Raw genomic sequence first — 19,011 nt, 5'->3', positions numbered from 1 at the left:
TATAAAAATTACAAGGAGAAGATGGAGCCTCAAAATTGCAAATCAAAAGTGTTATCTATTCAACAAGTAAATGACGTTGAGCAAAAAAGTTCAAGTCCAAGTGTCCAACTGATGTAAAAAAACAATCAATTCTTGTGAAGTAGAAAAAACAAATGGAACAGAGTTTTGGTGATGGTAATATTTCAGAATTAGACAAATATTTAAATGAGATGGTTGAAGAGTATTCTGAATATTTTGACAGTTTGGGATGGTGGAAGAAAAATTGTCTTATATTTCCCATACTTTTTGAAATTGCTCGCGAAATTGTTGCTTCAGAATCTTATTTTAGTACTGGTGGCCGAGTACTTGATTGTTTTACGAGTTCATTGACTCCTAAGATAGTGGAAAGCCTTATTTGCACACAAGATTGGCTTCGTTCATACCCAATTCCAATCAATGTTGAAGAGACTTTGGAAGATATGGAAAACCTAGAATATCGTAAGTTTTCTTATAAAAAAGTTATAGTTAGATTTTTTTTATTGCAATAAACTTCCGATTTATTTTACTTGTATGTCATTATTTCTTTTTCAGAGATAGCAAAACTTAGGTTAGACTCGTCTTCTTGGAGGATAATTCTTAAATGAATTAAGTTAATGAGAATGATCAATGATACATTTTGTCATGTATTTTTATTATGATAGGAAGATTGTACCCCAAGCTTGAATATTCCTCCAAAATGTGAAGGTTTGTTTTGTATATTAGTTTAAGTGTAGGTCTCTTGTGAGACAATCTCACAAATTTTTAAATGTGAGACGGGTCAACCTTACCGATATTCACAATAAAAAGTAATATTCTTAGCATAAAAAGTAATACTTTTTCATGGAGGACCCAAATAAGAGATTCGTCTCACAAAATACGACCCGTGAGACTGTATCACACAAATTTTTGCCTTAGTTTAATACTCGGTTGATACAAAAATTGAAGGTAGTGCTTCAGAAATCATTTTATCGAATTGTCTTGTGGGTCTAAAATGGTCTCTAGTTGTTTCCTTAATCTTTATATCAATTATGTTTTTATATATATATTTATCTAATTATTTTATCTTCAATATTTCTATTTGTTATTGATATTTTTTGTTCAATGTTTCTTGTTATTTATTAGCTCTGCATTGTTTTCTTTTTGTGTGTTAAAATTCACAATTTTTTTAAAAAATATCGGTTGACCGAAAAAACCGATTTAAAAATCGGTTCAACAATTTGGTTTCTATGAATATTTCAGTCGGTTCGGTTACTTGGAAATAAAATCGGTTAAATCAGTTATAGGTCTATTCGATTCGGTTGGTAACCAAATAGACCGATTGCACACTCCTAGTGGGAATACCTTAGCTCGACCTAGAAGAGGATAGTTATCAGTAAATATCCAAAGTATTTCTACAATGGCTTTAACAACACTTGGCATGTTTGCGGATCCACGAGTCTGTCAAACAAAAGAGATTATCCATAACAATCAAGGCATGTTAAACAAAGACGATCTCTAAAAAACCAACGACTATTTTATGTGCAACAAGTGTTCTTGAGACGAATATGGCAACATGTTTCATAGTGAATTCAACTAGGCGAGCAAGGTCATATCCAAATAAACACATCCATAGAGACATGCTTCAATTTGGTACGACCAATAAGTGGAAAATTATACTATCCTATTTTCTAAAACAACGTTTGATTCTTCTCCGGGTCCCAAGACTGGCACCGAATGCAACTGATTAACGGAGTTTTACCTAAGTTGTGGGTTCTTAATTTAAGATTAAAAGTTGTTCTATTTTTCTATTAGATTTAAATCCAAATCTTCTTGCTTTGTTGTATGAATCATTCCGGTTTTAAACGATAAAACCAGATAACATCTCATAAACGAGAGGTCCAAGTAAAGCTCATACTTTCTCAACAGCAGTGTGAGCAGGAATGGCATGAAAAACAATAGCAACGTTTACTGGATGATGCCTTCACTGAGATTGGATACGCCATCCTAGAACCAGCTAAACTGCATTGAGAAACAAATATTTCAGCATGCCTATATATAAAGCAACATCATAAATATAAGAATTAAAGTTGCATGTTTGTTAGCCAAACACCCCAAGATATTGACCGAAGCATACGTGTAAGAAGAATTGAGACTTGATGTTTTCGGTTTACTTTTCCAACAGCAACAGCACAACCAACTGCTATAAAGACAGCGGCATTTACAGCAAGGCCAAGAAGGGCGGTTACAGCAGCAGCTTGGCCATGATGAACACCAGCAGCATCTTGAAAAGGTTGGAAATTTACAGTGACAACTTGGGCAAGAGGGGCACTTGCAAATGCAGCTCGGCCAGCACAATTTCCAGTGGCAACTTGAGCAGTTTAAACAACTATTGGAGCAGCTTGGACAGCCAAACGACCTACAGGAGCAACACGACCACCATTTGCAAGAGAAATCTGACCATTTGTAGCTACAGCTAGGCCAACTACAGGAGCAGAAGAGCCGTCTACAATGGGAACAATGACAAAAAGAACATGCAGACTTCTTCTTTCTGTAACACACAAAAGGGTATTGTCCCAATCATAGAGAATTAACAATTCAAAATACAAATGATTAATGAGTAACTTGAACATATAAGTAGTTTAATTGAGTTAGCACGACAATAAAACTAACTTGGTAAAACTATTTGATTGGACAATAGCTTCACTTCTATCGGAGAGTTGGTTGGCGCTGAAAGAATCCTTGGGTTCTTCAAGATTTATGCCTCCTTGATCGATATGAGCCTCAGAAATAACTGGTACATCAATGGCTCCTTTAGCTCTAGGCTTCCAATTCAAATTATTTTCCATGTCTGCATTTTCGTCAGGTTGCACTTCCTTAGAAGCTGAAGAAATTAGCTCAGACCCACTTAACTCACTAGTTCTTTTCGGATCACCAGATTTAAAAGGTTCTTCAGATTGATATAATTCTTCAGACATGTAAAGTTCTCCAGATTGGTATATTTGCTTCGAGTTAAAAGGTTCTTCGGATTTGATTAGTTCTCCTGATCTGTACATGTCTTTACCCATCTTTGAAGCACGACCCCTGAAACTATGGTTCCCAATATGAATGCTGAACAATGATTCATTTGAAGCAACGCTCCACTCCATCGGCGATAAGGGTTTAGAGAAAATAGAAGACGGAATCCTGCCAGGATCAAAATTTCCAGGCCTTTCCATCACTTGGATGAAAGGAGATTGAGTTGGTGACATTTGTGGCAGTAAAGATTCATGGGTAATGTCTGAAAATCGTGAAGTGGATTCTGGAGAGCCGGTGATAGATTCTTCTATCCTGTACAAGGCCTCATTTGAAACATCAACCCTGTCATTTTTATACAACTGTTTGATACCCCCATTAGGCTTGGGAATTCCAATTGATGGATGGGACCTGGGAAGCGTGTGAGGAATAACTTGGAAGAAATCACCCGATGAGGAGTTTGATGAGGTTGAAGACCTTCCCGAAGAATCTAAACTTTGCACCGAGTCACGCCCAATTTCTATTTCTTCTAGATTAATCTCTGACTCTGGTAGACTGCCACTTCCATTGTTGGAATCAACGAGTGAAATCAGGGGTGCCCATGAATCACGTTTATTATGAGAAGCATTAGTCCTTCCCTTTAAATCATTTTTGCTTTCACGTCCATGATCCATGCCTGAAATGGAGTAAACATCTTCAAAGCATATAAATTCTTTATCATCATCACACAGGTAATCTGACCGATGTCAATTAACATTGAGTAAATATCCAGAAACAATGTCAAGATCAAGAAGTCATGAAACTACAGAAAGTATTCATGAATTTCATTAACTAAGCATGGACGATGAAAAGTCTTGTCCTATTATAGACCTTGTAATTGATTAAGCAGAGGATCAATCAGAAGTCACCTGAACTAGCTCCAAACTATGTTCAAAATAAATCACGAAGACTTCCCCAGAAACAGAAGCAAGATGCTACTGCAAGCAAAAAAATTTCAGATTTTAATTTGTTTAAGCTATGTCTAATTCTTGCATAATAGTTTGCACCAGATGAGAAAGTAGCCTCGAATTTCCAATAAATGAAGTATAAATAACTTCTGACCAAACTACATAAATTTCTTCAGAAAACTGTCAAACCTCCTCTTAATAATACTCTAGGGTCCTGCAGATAAAAAAAAACCAACTAACACGGGGAATTTTTTTAGATTGATAGTACATAATACTTAATCTGCTTCTTCATGAAATCATCCATTAGTCTTTTCATCCAATCCACAATTCCAAATAAAAATACCATTGCAATCTTTCCATGGTCTAAAGCTAACATTAATAGAAACACAATGCGATAGAAAAAAACGAAAATCGCAACAAGTGAACCACTAAATTGACATCAGTATAGAGAAAGTAACCACACCTTTGCTCAAAAGATGTCCAAGTTAATGCAGCTAACTGGCAGCCCAGCATCGGTTTTCCGAATGGAGAATTATCAGCCGTCACCAATCTCAGAATCTGAAAAAAAAGTCATCATCGACAAATCGACCCATGTTTCTCAATCAAATGTAACCACCTCTTCCAAGATCAAGCTAAAACATAAGAACCCGTGAATAATAGAAAAGTATTACAACCGATTATCCATAAAGGGACATAACCTCGATCCGATGATTCATAAGATGCAAAATGTTGAGGCGCTCCTCTGTTTCTTGATTTCTGACACATACCTTTTAAATAAAAATATGAATCTAGCTTTTCTTCTTCGTGAAATAAGAAATGGGGCTACGAAAACTCCTCAAAGATGGCAAGAAAACAAGGAAATTGATTAGGGTTTGGGGGAGAGGAATTTGGGCATGGGTCCGTTGAATGGTAATGGAAGGAGGAACAAATTTTTCGGGCACAAATTCAAGAAATGATATGAACAAACTGACATCATGGTCCCTTTGCCACCGGTATTTTCAACTAACTATATATAAGCATCTATGTATGCATGTATGTATATTCTATGATTAGTTAGATTTTTTTGTCGCCTTTTGTCTCTGTGTCAGGATGCTTGCTTCAACTTTGTTTTACTTTCTATTCCGGAGGAAGAAATATAGATGTTTGGATTGAAAAATTTTAAATTTTTCATTTGTTTGGATTAACAAAATTTAGGTGGATTTCAATCAAATTTATATCGATTTATACAATTTTAACATCAATTGTGATGGATTTCAAATATATAAAAAATTATTGTCATTTCAAATTCTTACTTCCAAATCAAATTAATCTATCTAAACGCAACATTAGATAATAGATCTATCTAATAAAAAATATTGATTATTCTGTTTGATCTAGATTTTGAATGCGACTGTATCATGAATGAATCATGTCAAAATATGTTGGGTTAAACATAGATTAGTTAGAATATTACTGAGATGAGTGGTTTCATGAGAAGTTCTCATGCATCAAGTTGCTGACATTGCTCCGCTTGATCTGGTTTGTCAGGTGGGTCATAAATGAGTTACGTCAGATCTTAACAGGTCTCTGTTGGATATATGGTCGGCTAGTAACGTTGCAACGTTTAATCAAGTTGGTTAGGTGAGCCGTAAAATAGTGACGTCAGATCTTAACGGGTAATACTTTCTCTGCTGAAGACAGGACCGGCGACAGATAAATGGTAAGAGTGATATAAGATATGAGAATCATCAATAGATAGACACACACCTCTCCGGACTCATGGGCCTAACAGCCCAACCCATTAACACACAGATAGGTGCACTATGGGCAGTCACAAGTATAAAAAAATAAAGTTGTGTCTTGGCTAACAGCTATAACTTCTGGCCTAATGGTAAGTCTCAATTTGGCCGTAAGTTTGAAAATCTAACTTCTAACTTGACGTTGTGAGTCTCAATTTGACCGTAAGTTCTATCATTTTCGGATTTGGATGCAACTTAACTGAAATTTAACTGATATAATGGAAGAACAAGGAAAACACATTCTTCGAATGACAAGAATAGAAGATCATGTCAAGAATTGAAAATAACATTTTTACGAGATAGTCAAGTTGAAATATTATTAAGTACGGTGTTAGTTTACAAATAAATATAATTAAAGCTAAGTATTGAAACTATTATGGTATTTTTTTTACATCCGATTAATTGATGGGATTGCACTGAGATCTCTCGATACCAATCGATTGTTAGCTACTTCAATTATTATTGGAGTAGACTATAACAAAATATTTTATTTTATGTTATCTGATGAGTTCTTATCGATTTCTGTATTCGTAAATTTAATATAACACCTTTGTTAAATGTCAAAAAGTTAAAAACCCACTATTAAAGATAAAATAGGAGCTTAACTCCTTGTGTTTTTTTTTTTTTTTAAAAAAGAAGCTCAAATATGTTCAACTTCATAATTTTATATGTACACACATGTTTATATGTTTGAATGTATTAAAATTGTCATTAAAATCATATAAAAATATTTTCATAGTTAAAATGTAAAATTATATTACAACACGACAATATAAAATTATCAAAAAAATAAAAATAAAATATGACAACTTGACTAAAAAAATAATGTAATTTATATTATTTTGTACTAATTAGATTTTGAATTATATGCATAAAATATGATGAACTATTATTTTGTATACAAAAAAGATGTTAGAATCATATTAATAATTTATATAAGATGCCTCTGAGTATTTTTTTTAAATAAGCATAAGTGATTAAACGTTTATTTATTTTTCATAAGGGATTATTAACCCTTTTGAGAACCCATTTTCGTATGGTTGATATTTAATATATATTATTATTTTCACAGCGAGTGAGACACAGCTGGAATAGCTCAGTTGGTTAGAGCGTGTGGCTGTTAACCACAAGGTCGGAGGTTCAAGCCCTCCTTCTAGCGTTTTACTTTTTTTCTTTCCTAACAAAGTTTACACTCATTTTTTTGTATTACTATTTACTTTTAAATGCATTTGTAGAATAACATGTTTTTACTTACCCAAAAATAGAAATTTTATTTTATTTTAGTATATATAGAACTCAAATAAGAGTATATGTAAATAGCTCAGAAGTTGTTCAAGTTGGTAGAGTAAATATATATTAGTCATATGTTTTATTCCCTACCAACATATTTTTAGACGAGCTTGTCACGCAAGGCTTGCCTAGTAAGTTTACCTGGTTGACATGGTTTGCAGGTTACTGCGTTTAGCCCGAAGATTTATGTCGTGCACACATACGAATAGCGATTGCAGATCCCGTTACAAAATATATATATAAAAATATATCGAACCTGGAATTTGATTGATCGGATTCATCACGTATAATTCGAATTCCAAAAAAATTACAATATAATATTTGTATTCGATTTAGATTATCTCAAGTTAGTGGAGAACTATAAAACATAAATAAACCCATACTCATTATATAAAATATCACAGGGCATATTTCTTCAATTATTAAGCCATAAAATATCATTATATTTAAACATAAAATATAAAGTAAAATAAAAAAAATACAAAAACAAATTTTTTTTTATTTATTATTATTATATATGGTTCAAAAGAAAATCAATATTACCTACACTGTAGTATTATTTTCAACTGGAACTGTTTGTAGATTACACAATTCAAAGGGCAAATAGCACTATTGTGAAAGTCCAAAAAATCACAATCCCTTATTATTATTATTATGAATTTTATATAATTATCATTGTTAATATTACTATTAATATTTAATTATAATAAATACATTTATAATTGTAATTATAATTATTTTACGTATATACACAATTAAGTGAAAAAACTTAAAATATACGTTTTTATAAGGTTTTTATAAAGAGTTTTTGAAAAATATTTTTAAAAAAGTGTTATCTAAGTTATTTATTTTTGTCAATTAGTAAGGCACACCATGCACGTGTGTTGCACGATAGTTAAAATTTTAACAAAAAAAAAAAAATTTAAAACATTGTTTAACAATTAAACTTGTACTAAATTAGTAATAAATAATAATTTCTTGAATTTTGTTATTTTCTTGTCATTACTATCACTCTCACATAACTATTCTTTTAAACGTCTTCGTTTTCGATTGACTTTTTCTTCTTCTTTTTTTTTTTAAAAAAAAAGAAGAGTAGGTCTTTTGTGAGACGATCTCACGAATCTTTATCTGTGAGATTAATCAACCCTACCGATATTCAAAATAAAAGTAATACTCTTAGCATAAAAATTAATATTTTTTCATGAATGATTCAAATATGAGATCTGTCTCACAAAATACCACCCGTGATAACGTCTCACACAAGTTTTTGTCAAAGAAGAAACGGGGTGATTGTCAAATTTATGAATGCGAACGAGTATAATTTAATTTAATCGACTACCCCGAAAATCTTATCTCACCGTGATTATGACAAAACAAAACTTGAAATATTTGTCTTCTCAGGAATTCAATTCAGATACCCAAAAAAGCACAGATTTTGCACACTCTTTTCATTTAAACGGCTGGTAGACGTCCAACTCCTCCAATGGAAACTCAACACCAGCATCCATTGATGGGCCACTGGATGAGTTGGGTGTATAAAAGTCATCATTCACTGGACCGGTTAGCTCATCTTGAGGCCCAGTATCCACCACTTGCTGTGCCAGTACTTGGTCTTGAGCCTGGACAGAGTCGACGACATTGGGCCAAATCAAAGGCCTGTCAGCATGGTCATCCTCCCTCTGCCTCCTCAAGAACTGAGTCACAATTTCTGCATACTCATGGAACTTGGTCGTCTCCATGGCGTAAAGCAAATCCTCAGGAGTGATGATCTTCCGATGGTCTCGGTGGCATATCGTGTTGGCTTCTCGAGTGAAGTGGATGAACTCCGACACATATTCTTGAACTGTCTCCTTCGCGTACGATGCGATCTCGTTCACTTGCGGCGCATTGCGTAATTACAATTCTTTACCTATAGGATATTTTTGAAATCATGATCAAAATATAATAAAACCGTGATCAAAAAATATATTACTAGATTGATAAATTAATAAATTACAATTCAACGGGTTTTAATAGCTTGCAAAATATATTTTAAAATCCTACGTTTTTTTAAAAAAAAATCAAACGTAAAAACTCTTTAGAAATGAAATAAATATATTTGATTTTTAAAAAATAAAGGGTCGTAAATGTTCAGACCTCATAGGGTTAATAATTGTAATTTGCCCCAACTTTCAATGGCTGATAAAGAAATAAACATAAGTTTAAGGACTCAGATGAAATGAACAAAGTATAGGGAACTTGGATTTCCCAATTCTACCCATGAAAAGAACTGAGAAAAGCTCAGAAGCTACGATGGGAGGAGATGTATGGACTTCTACCAAGTCAATAAGCTGTTGATGGTCTGGTAAAAGAACAGCAGCTCAATCCCTCCCAACCAAGGAAATTACTCAAATCAATATTTTTGAAAATCGTCGATATTGTTCTACTAATTGTTGGCAATAATGGAGTCAGCAATAACGGAGGTGCATTAAATTTGACAATTGCGAGTTGTCAAATTTTACAAAATAATTCAGACGAAAAAAAGACACGTATAATAGAGAAGGAGCTCTCCATTCTCTCATTTCAAATCATCTCTTTTCAAGTTTTCTCTCGACAGGTAGCATTTCAGTGCTTAGTTCTATAATATTTGTGAGGTGTTTTGTTCTCCTGTATTAAGAGAGTGTGTGTTCTCTTTGAAAACACATTAAGTGAGTTGTACACCATAAAATATTATAGTGGAAATATTTTCATCTTACCCGTGGTTTTTACCCTAATAATTTTTAAAGGTTTTCCACGTAAATCTCGATGTCCAATTTATTCTTTATTTTCATATTTAGTATCTCAAATTACCACATGTAGGACCAACAAATAAAAAGAAGATAAACGAAAATTGAGACATTGTGTTTGGTTGTATATAAAAAAATGAGATTTGGAATTAGATTTGGATTTGTAACTGGATTTGGATTTGAAGTTCATGAAATTGGAATTTCATTTTGATGTTCGACTAAAATTTAAAATGAAATTTGGAATTTGATTTGAAATTAAAAATTTATATTTCTTATATTAAAAAATTTTGTAATTATCATTTTTAAAAATATTATTTTATTAATAATATTTCTATAAAAACTCATTTTTTTGTCAAAAACAAAAAATTATTTTTAGTATATGACAAATATTTTTATTAAATATCTTTATTAAGAAATGAAAAAATATAAAGTTTATCAAGCTGAAATTAAAAATAAAGTTATCATCTTTTGATAAATTGAATTTTTAGATAAAAAGAATGGAATTTTTTTGAGAGGAAAAATATTTATAGAAATTTTAAAATATAAAAAAAGTATTTGATTGTCTCAAACATATATATAATATAACAATGTGAATTGATAATATAGCTTTTGAATAAATGATATTTTGTAATATTTTTTAAAAAAGACTTGAAAATTTATATGTAAATTATATAAATTTAATAATAAACATAATTTTATTGTTTCTAAAACTTAAATCTCATGAAATCCTACCAATTTTGTAAGAATTTTACTTAAATGAAATCCCATCAATTACCAATCTCATTTTAAAATCTTATTTTGCCAAACAATAAATAGTATTTGCAATTCTAAATCCCATTAAATTGCATACAATTACATGTTGTCACACTGTCAGTAACATAATTATTGCCCTAACTATTATCACAATCCATTGGAAAATTTCATTACCAATTTTTTTTAAAAGAAAATTATTACCAATCATTTTACTTACCAAAAGAATTAAATTTTCATGGCAAATGTAATCACAGGATTAAAATGGAATACATAAATTGTCCAGTCCTTGCCCATTTTGCCCCTCATGGGTGTTTATCGGAGTCTTTTCGCGTTTATAAATACGACTAATATTTTTATATTTTACGTAGATTTGAATAAAATTTAATATAAAAAATAAATCAGAGATCGCAAATGGAACGTGCTCTAAGATTCAACTCGCAAATCGGATACGTCGCAAGACCGCCACAGAATTCCGGTGAAGGATTTTTTTTAAAAATATCTGAGGGAGGAGTTTGTTACAATTGGGATTCAAACCCAAGATCTCGTTTTAAAATTGAAACATTGTTGTCAGATGAATTATGAGTCATCCGCATTNAAAGGATAAAATTTGTATTGAAATAATTAAATACAAATATTGTGTTTAAAAGGATAATGTTCGCATTAAAAAATTAAATATAAAATTTTATTTTTTTTATTACAGATCTGCTCGTTATTTAACCTAGAATATGTCGAGAATTGAGCTTTGATTACTTGTAATTTACATGCAGGTTAGATTCACTTTGAAGTAATGCATGTCTCCCATAATTTGTAACTCGATATTTTAGATCAAATAGAGATGAATTTACGTTGCTTGGTGAAATAAAAAAAAATATTCTGGAAATTAACATAAGTTGAAATTGAGATTAAAATATTATATTAGATTATCCAACTTTATAATTTTCCTTCTCAGGTGTGATTATTGAAGATGATGGCAACGTCTCAAACAACAGGTTCATCCATGCCCCGCAAGAGTCATTCAAGCGTGACGCCAATCTGTACCTTCCGATGTCCAACGTAACCAAAATCATGCGAAGCGTTTTGCCAGAAAACGCGAAGATCGCTGACGATGCTAAAGAGACGGTTCAAGAATGTGCGTCGGAATTCATCGACCACATCACTCGAGAGGCCAACGCGATATGCCACCGAGACCATCGGAAGACCATCACTCCTGAGGATTTGCTTTACGCCATGGAGACGGCCAAGTTCCATGAGTATGCAGAAACTCTGACTCAGTTCTTGAGGAGGCAGAGGGAGGAAGACCTGGCGCGCAACTTCATGCGTGACAGGCATTTGATTTTGCCCAATGCCGTCGAATCTGTCCAGGCTCAAGACCAAGTCCTGGCCCAGCAAGCTGTGGATCCTGGGCCTCAGGGTGGGCTAACCGGTCCGATGAATGATGACTTTTATACGCCCAACTTGGGTGAAGGATCATCCAGTGGCCCACCGATGGATGCTGGCGTTGACTTTCCATTGGAGGAGTTTGATGTCTACCAGCCGTTTAAATGAAAGAAAGTTGTGCTTTATCAAAAAGATTCATATTTTAGTTCTAATAATCATGGCGGAATAAGACTTTTGGGATGCTCGATTAAACAAAACTATATTCTTCCGCGTTAATAAATTTGGAAAACTCCTAGTTTCTTTCGAAAATCGTAAATTAGAAGTAAAGACGTTTGGATGAATAATTATACGAGAATGATAGTAACGGTGAGACTATAACAAAATAGAAAAAATTTCTAGAAATTATTTATGACTATCAATTAGTATAAGTAAGATTCAAAAGCATGCAAAGCGTCGAAACCAAGTTTCAAGATTTAAAAATTTAAACGAGTTTCTGTGTTAACGACTATATTCACATGTCCTCGTTGTAGAACGATGGAAAACAAGACATCGGTGGTCTAATCTCACGTGATATTCGAAGGTGGCTAAAAAAATGCAATGAGAAAAAAAAAAAAAAGATAAAGGAAAAAAGAGTGAAATTCCAAAACTTGTAATTTTAATAAGATCTTTTTATGTTTTAGTTTTTTCTAAAATTAAATTAACCGCAGTTTTTCATAACTCGAACTTACATACATATTTTTCTATTCCATTAAATTTAAAATCTGATTTTACATAGTTACAAGTAAAACTAACTAAGTTTATATCTATTTTTTTTTAAATTAATAATGATATTCTTAGATGTTAACTTATTTATGATTTTTTTAATCTTATTATTTCAAGAGCATATTTGTTTTTATTTTTTTATTTTTTTTGGTTTCTGATATATTCGGTTAAACGGCATATTTTTATGTACTTCACGATTAAATAAATTGAGGATCGCTTTAGATAGACTCAATAAAATAGTAACTAACTGTGATAGCAAACTGAAACAAATTAATTTTTATTTTATATTTATAATCATTTAAACTTGATAGTATATAGGAACTTCTACACCTGTTCAAAAAATATTTCTATATACAAAATGTGTCACGCTCCGAGTTCATACTCGTGCAAGCACAAGCTCTTGTAATAATTACTTCGTATCCGTCTTTGCTTTACGAAAATAATTAACTTAAATTACCTTAAGCTTATTTTTTCTCACATAGGATGATGATATCTCGTCATGGCCTAATATCTTAATCCACTAGCAGCGAGAGTCTAGAAAAGATTCTCGTTGATGTAGCATTGTGTTCCATAAGTTCAAAAAATGGCTAACAAACACATAACAATTCGCTCTACATAGAACTTGTCTTCTGATATTCCTTCTAGCTCTGATATCATTTTATCATGCTCCGAACCTAGGCCCGCTCAAGCACAAATGCACAATGAATTCTTCTAGCAACTGTTTTGTATTCATTCTTAACTTAAAAAGATTATAACCTACGCTAGTTAGGTAAATTACTGCATCATCCGATAAATTGTTGATAGAGATAATCGAACTCATGATACTAGTCAAATATTCACCAACTCTATGAGTTATTATGATATTTATTAGATAGACAGAACATGTGTACAATTACCTATCATATGCTTTGAATGTTTATGAGATTCTAACCTAAGAGTTTTCTCAATTCGAGATCGATTTTAAATTGACAGAATTGGATTCCAGATCGGTGATGCATTTATTGATAATAATTTACTCTTTTTTTTTTTGGCAAATTTAATTTTATTTATTAAATTTTCATTGCTTCATAATTGAGTGTGATAAAATTACATATTGCAATTTTCCCTACTTCTAAATAATAGAAATTCATATCATTATCATTAGAAAATAAAATCATTAACATTAAACAAGATATGCAGCATGTTGTTTTCCTTACAATTATTTGCCAATATATGGTATTGTTTCTTATCCTTCAATAAAAATCACGATTTTCTTATTTCACCAATGTCATCATAAGAAAAACATTGTTCTAATTTTTTTTTAAAAAATAATTTATGGATATGAAATTACATTCGAAATGAAATATTTATAATCATTGAATTTTAATTTTAAGCGGATTAGTTAAAACTTCTTATACAGATTAATTATAATTTATGCAAAATATGCATGTTACATGCGTACAACAAATAATATTAATAAATTATGTTTTATACATGCAACACATGTGCACCAGCAACCAATATATATAATAGCTGAGTTATCACTTAAAAAAATTAATTACCGAGACAAATTAAAAAATAGATTTTCATTAATTTTTTAAAAAAAAATAAGAAAATCAATTTTAAATATAAGCGAATAGAAGTAGTGATGACAATTTCCTCCAAACTCAATGAATAAAATGATACCGACCTGGATGAAGGAATGCATGGATAAGATTTTTTACCCGATTAAATAAATGAGTAATGACATATGAGAATTTTTGAGTACGAGAATAGATGTTAGTGTTAAAGAATCATACTAATACCCAATATGAGATCCAAATAAATTATATTATGAAACCCTAATATATTAATATACATGTATATATTAATATAAATATATAATTTTTTGGTTATGATATTAATTTTAATATGATTTTGTTGAATAATTTTAATTGAATGAAATGAAAAAAATTATTAGTATAGAGTTGATGGTACTTTTGTAGGATAATAAGTTAAGATAAATTTGTTTTTATATTTTGTTATTTCTTCTATAATATTTAATTTGTTAATTTTTATATTTAATTTTTTTTCATTGTTCTCAGTAATTTAATAAATATTCATAATTTATTCGAAATAATTCAAATTTGATCACGTTAGTATTCACTATTTGCTTCCACTATAAGTTTTATTTATTTATTTATTGATGGATATTGGCATGATAAGTTTTTGTTTTTATTTTAAAATTTTATATTTTATTTAGATTTGAAAAAATAAATTATAGAGCGAAAAAACAAGTACAGTAGATGGAACGTGCTCTAAGATCTCAGTCGCAAATTCGCCGCAAGACCACCACAAAATTACGGTGAAGGATTTTTTAAGAAAAAAATTGAGAGAAAGGTTTGTTACAATTGAGTCTTGAACCCAAAACTTCGTCCTAAATTTGGAGTATTGATGTCATATTAGTTATAAATAATCGGCATTGAAAGACCAATTTAATTTTATAGTAGGTATCATATGAGACGGTTACATGGACGAGTCAATCATGTCTATATTTATTATAATAAGTAATATTTTTAACATAAAAAATTATATTTTTCATGGATGACCAAAATAGGAGATCCGTCTCATAAAATTGACTCGTGAACCATCTCACAAAATTTTTTTTGTTAATATTAATAGTCACTGGAATTTCTCATGTCATTTTATTGAAGTTCCCTTTTTTAAAAAAATACCAAAGACGTTTTTTTATGATTAGAAAATAGAGTGTTTTATAGGGATAATTTGTACTGAAATAATTAAATAAAAATACTGTGTTTAAAAGGATAAGGTTTATATTACAAATCTTGAAATATAAAATTTTATTTTTGGCTAAAAGATCTGCACTGTATTTAACCCTAAAATATGTTGAGATTTATGTAATGTAAGCTTTAATTAGTTGTAACATAATTGAGATCCTCTATTGTGCACATCACCGTGCATATGTCGTGCACATCACCGTACATATATTGTGTATAATAGAGTCGTTGGATCATGTTGACTTCATACGTGTTCAAGTTGATCCAACGATGGTATTGTGCATAGAATAATGTTATGCACGACCTTAGATCCAAGTCGTACATGCAGTCGTGACCGTAATATATATCTCTCATAATTTGTAACTCGATATTTTAGATGCATCGTATTATGTAGACTAAAAAATATATCAGAATATAATAAATGAAAGTTTTTCTAATTAAAAAAATTAGAAATCTAGATAAAATAAAATCTTTTGATCACATTTAAATGACACGTCATATTAGAATTTTCAAAAAATAGATATATTTTCAAAATTAATATGATTTGAAATTGAAATATAAAATATTGTTAAATAATATCCGAACTAAGTAGTTTTGTAATTTCTTATTCGGGTGTAGATATTCAAGATGACAACGTCTCGAACAATATATTGATCCATGCCCAGATTCCAAACCCGCAAGAGTCCGTTGTAATGTGACGTTAATCTGTACCTTCTATGGCTAACGTAACCAAATGATGCGAAATGCGCTGTCAGTGAACAAGATTGTATCGTACGCGAAGAAGACGGTTCAAGAATGTGTGTCGGAGTTCATCGACCACATCACTCGAGAGGCCAACGTGATATGCCACTGAGACAATCGGAAGACCATCACTCCTGAGGATTTGCTTTACGCCATGGAGACGACCAAGTTCCACAACTATGCAGAAACTCTGACTCTGTTCTTTAGGAGGCGGAGGGAGGAAGACTTGGCGCGCGACTTCATTCGTGACAGGCCTTTGATTTGGCCCAATGTCGTCGACTCTGTCCAGGCTTAAGACCAAGTACTGGCCCAGCAAGTGGTGGGCGTCAGGATGGGCTAAGCAGTCCAATGAATGATGACTTTTATACTCACAACTTGGGTGAAGGATCATCCAGTGGCCCATCGATGGATGCTGGTGTTGACTTTCCATTGGACGAGTTTCACGTCAACCAGCCGTTTGAATGAAAAGAGTGTGCAAAATCTGTGCTATTTTGGGTATCTGAATTGACTTTATGAGAACACAAATATTATTAATATATTAAGGTTATGTTTGGTTTGTTTGATAGGATCTAATCAGATTAAATGTTTGTTTACAATTTTATGTAATGATTTATTAAAATTTTAATTATCGTGCATCGCACGTGCGTCTTACTTATTATTGACAAATAAGCAAGTATGTCGCCCCTTGGGAAAAATATACAGTGATTATATTTTTGTAATAGCATGTCAAGCATGAGTAATAATAATCAAAATATAACATAATCTTTCATGTAATTAGAAAAATATTAGTATACTGATAAATTAATATATTAATAATGAGTAAGACTCTCTGTTGGACAAGTATTTTAAAAAATATTTTTATTATTTTATAAGTGAAAAAAAACTTAAACTATGCGTTTGTATAAGGTTTTTATAAAACGTTTTTGAAAAATATTTTTAAAAAAGTGTTATCCAAGTACAGCTTTTAAGAAACGATTGAGAAGTGTTTTTTGATATTTTTATAAATGAAAGCAATGATAGAAATCAAAACAGACTAATTTTTAAATGTAAATATGTTTTTATAGAATATTTGTCCAAACACATATTTTTTCTTAAAACAAATTTTAAAAAAAATTTATAAAAGTTTTATAAGTACTTCTCCAAATAGAGTAGCTCTTCTTTGAGATGATTTCACGGAATTATATATGTAAGACGACTTGACTCGATCCATATCTATAATGTAAAATAATACTTTGACATAAAAAATTAGTATAAGAGGTACATCTCACAAATTGATCCGTGAGATAGTCTCATAAGAATTTTTGTGATTAATAATATATTAAGATTATATTTGATTGGGTTGATTAGATTGATTCATTTAAGTAATCTGATCTCATTAAATATTTGATTGCAATTTTATGTATTGATTTATGAAAATTTTAATTATCATGTATCGTAAGTGCGCCGTGTTAACTTACCGCAATCCAACGGCAGATCTCGCCCTTTGAGACAAAATATAGTGAGGATATTTTTGTAATTGTGTATCAAACATGCATTATAATCATCAAAATATAACATAATATTTTATGTAATCAAAAAATATATTAATGCTTGATAAATTAATAATATCTTAATGTTATATTTAGTTAGGTTAATAGGATTCAATTATTTTAATAATATAATCTCGTTAAATATTTTTTTTTGCAGTTTTATGTGTTGATTATAATCACACATCATCCTATATCAATCGAATAGTTGATTATAAAATTATAATATTATCCTTGTATCTTTATTTTTATTTATTAATTATCGAAAATGATAAAATTGTGATTTTTCTTTTTATCTTTAATTTAATCAATAAAACCAATCACACTATTATTTATTCAACAATATTCAATATCATACTTAAATATTTAAGAGTAGATATCTTGTGAGACGGTCTCACGAATCTTTATCTGTGAGACGGGTCAACTCTACCGATATTCACAATAAAATGTAATACTCTTAGCATAAAAAGTAATACTTTTTCATGGATGACTCAAATAAGAGATCCGTCTCACAAAATACGATCCGTGAGACCGTCTCACACAAGTTTTTGCCAATATTTAAATAGCACAAAACTCCTATCAGACTGTCTTACACGTCAATTTTGTGCGACGAATCTTTTTAGAATCAGGTTATAGTTTAGAGAAGGGTGTGAATAAAATCTTTTAAATTTTTTTCTAAATCCTGTCAAATAGTGCGACAAGTCTTGATGGTGTTGAACGTTCGTCTGTAACTCATTAAACGAGAATTAATGTAAAGATATTGTTGTTGTCATTCTTTCTTGCAATGTGATAGAAAACGACCAGTGCCACACAGACTTTTGTGGAAAACTTTTTGATCTTCTAACATCTTGTTTGTTGGGTACGGTTAGTCTACCAAAGTTTATGAAAAAATATGTAAGATCCTTGTAAGATGTGTTGATTTGACCGTTTATAGAAATTCTTGAATACATTGAACAGTTGAGTATTTCGCCACATACTAATGCGCATGAGACAATCAAGTAGCTTAGTACTGCGGGAACGGTTGAAAGGATTCTACTGAAGCAGTTGAGTTCCTGTAATACAAAACAAACGGTAGCACATTAGTATGGCTCAACTATGGACAGTTCAACACATAACGGTAGCACATTAGTTCTGATGTTATGTTAAGATTGAAACTTAGACCTAACTCAACTCCAAAAGCTAGCTCAAGGAGAAAGATTGTTTAAGTCTATATAATATTTTATCTAACTAATTTGAGACAACTAACACCTACTTAAAATGTGAACAAATGCCATTTTATTTTACACCCCATTGTAATCCTATATATA

General features: G+C 31.1%; 2 protein-coding genes and 1 non-coding gene across 4 annotated transcripts; 2 read left to right on the top strand and 1 right to left on the bottom strand.

The window, feature by feature from the left end:
• Positions 1-1,511: 1,511 nt before the first annotated feature.
• Positions 1,512-4,925, bottom strand: LOC140978882 (uncharacterized). Of its 2 annotated transcripts, XM_073444126.1 has the most exons (6): positions 4,655-4,925; positions 4,420-4,514; positions 3,918-3,986; positions 2,668-3,685; positions 2,132-2,545; positions 1,512-2,016 (listed from the first exon to the last, which is right to left on the bottom strand). In XM_073444126.1, exons 4-6 carry the CDS (start codon positions 3,681-3,683, stop codon positions 1,917-1,919), a joined length of 1,530 nt encoding a protein of 509 aa, XP_073300227.1. In that variant the 5' UTR covers positions 3,684-3,685; positions 3,918-3,986; positions 4,420-4,514; positions 4,655-4,925; the 3' UTR covers positions 1,512-1,916. The 2 variants fall into 2 exon arrangements, with proteins under 2 accessions (XP_073300227.1, XP_073300226.1); XM_073444125.1 differs by lacking the exon at positions 3,918-3,986.
• Positions 4,926-6,819: 1,894 nt separating this feature from the next.
• On the top strand, positions 6,820-6,893 carry TRNAN-GUU (transfer RNA asparagine (anticodon GUU)). The gene has a single exon. It is a non-coding gene; the product is annotated as a tRNA-Asn (tRNA).
• Positions 6,894-10,953: 4,060 nt separating this feature from the next.
• Positions 10,954-12,087, top strand: LOC140979126 (transcriptional activator HAP3-like). Its single transcript, XM_073444473.1, has 2 exons — positions 10,954-11,017; positions 11,492-12,087. Exons 1-2 carry the CDS (start codon positions 10,954-10,956, stop codon positions 12,085-12,087), a joined length of 660 nt encoding a protein of 219 aa, XP_073300574.1.
• The last annotated feature ends 6,924 nt before the right edge of the window (positions 12,088-19,011 follow it).

This window comes from Primulina huaijiensis, chromosome 6 (genome assembly GCF_012295235.1).
Source record: "Primulina huaijiensis isolate GDHJ02 chromosome 6, ASM1229523v2, whole genome shotgun sequence".
Lineage (NCBI taxonomy): Eukaryota > Viridiplantae > Streptophyta > Magnoliopsida > Lamiales > Gesneriaceae > Primulina > Primulina huaijiensis.
Note: the sequence above shows the minus strand (reverse complement) of the source record. Positions and strands in the feature narration are given on the sequence as shown.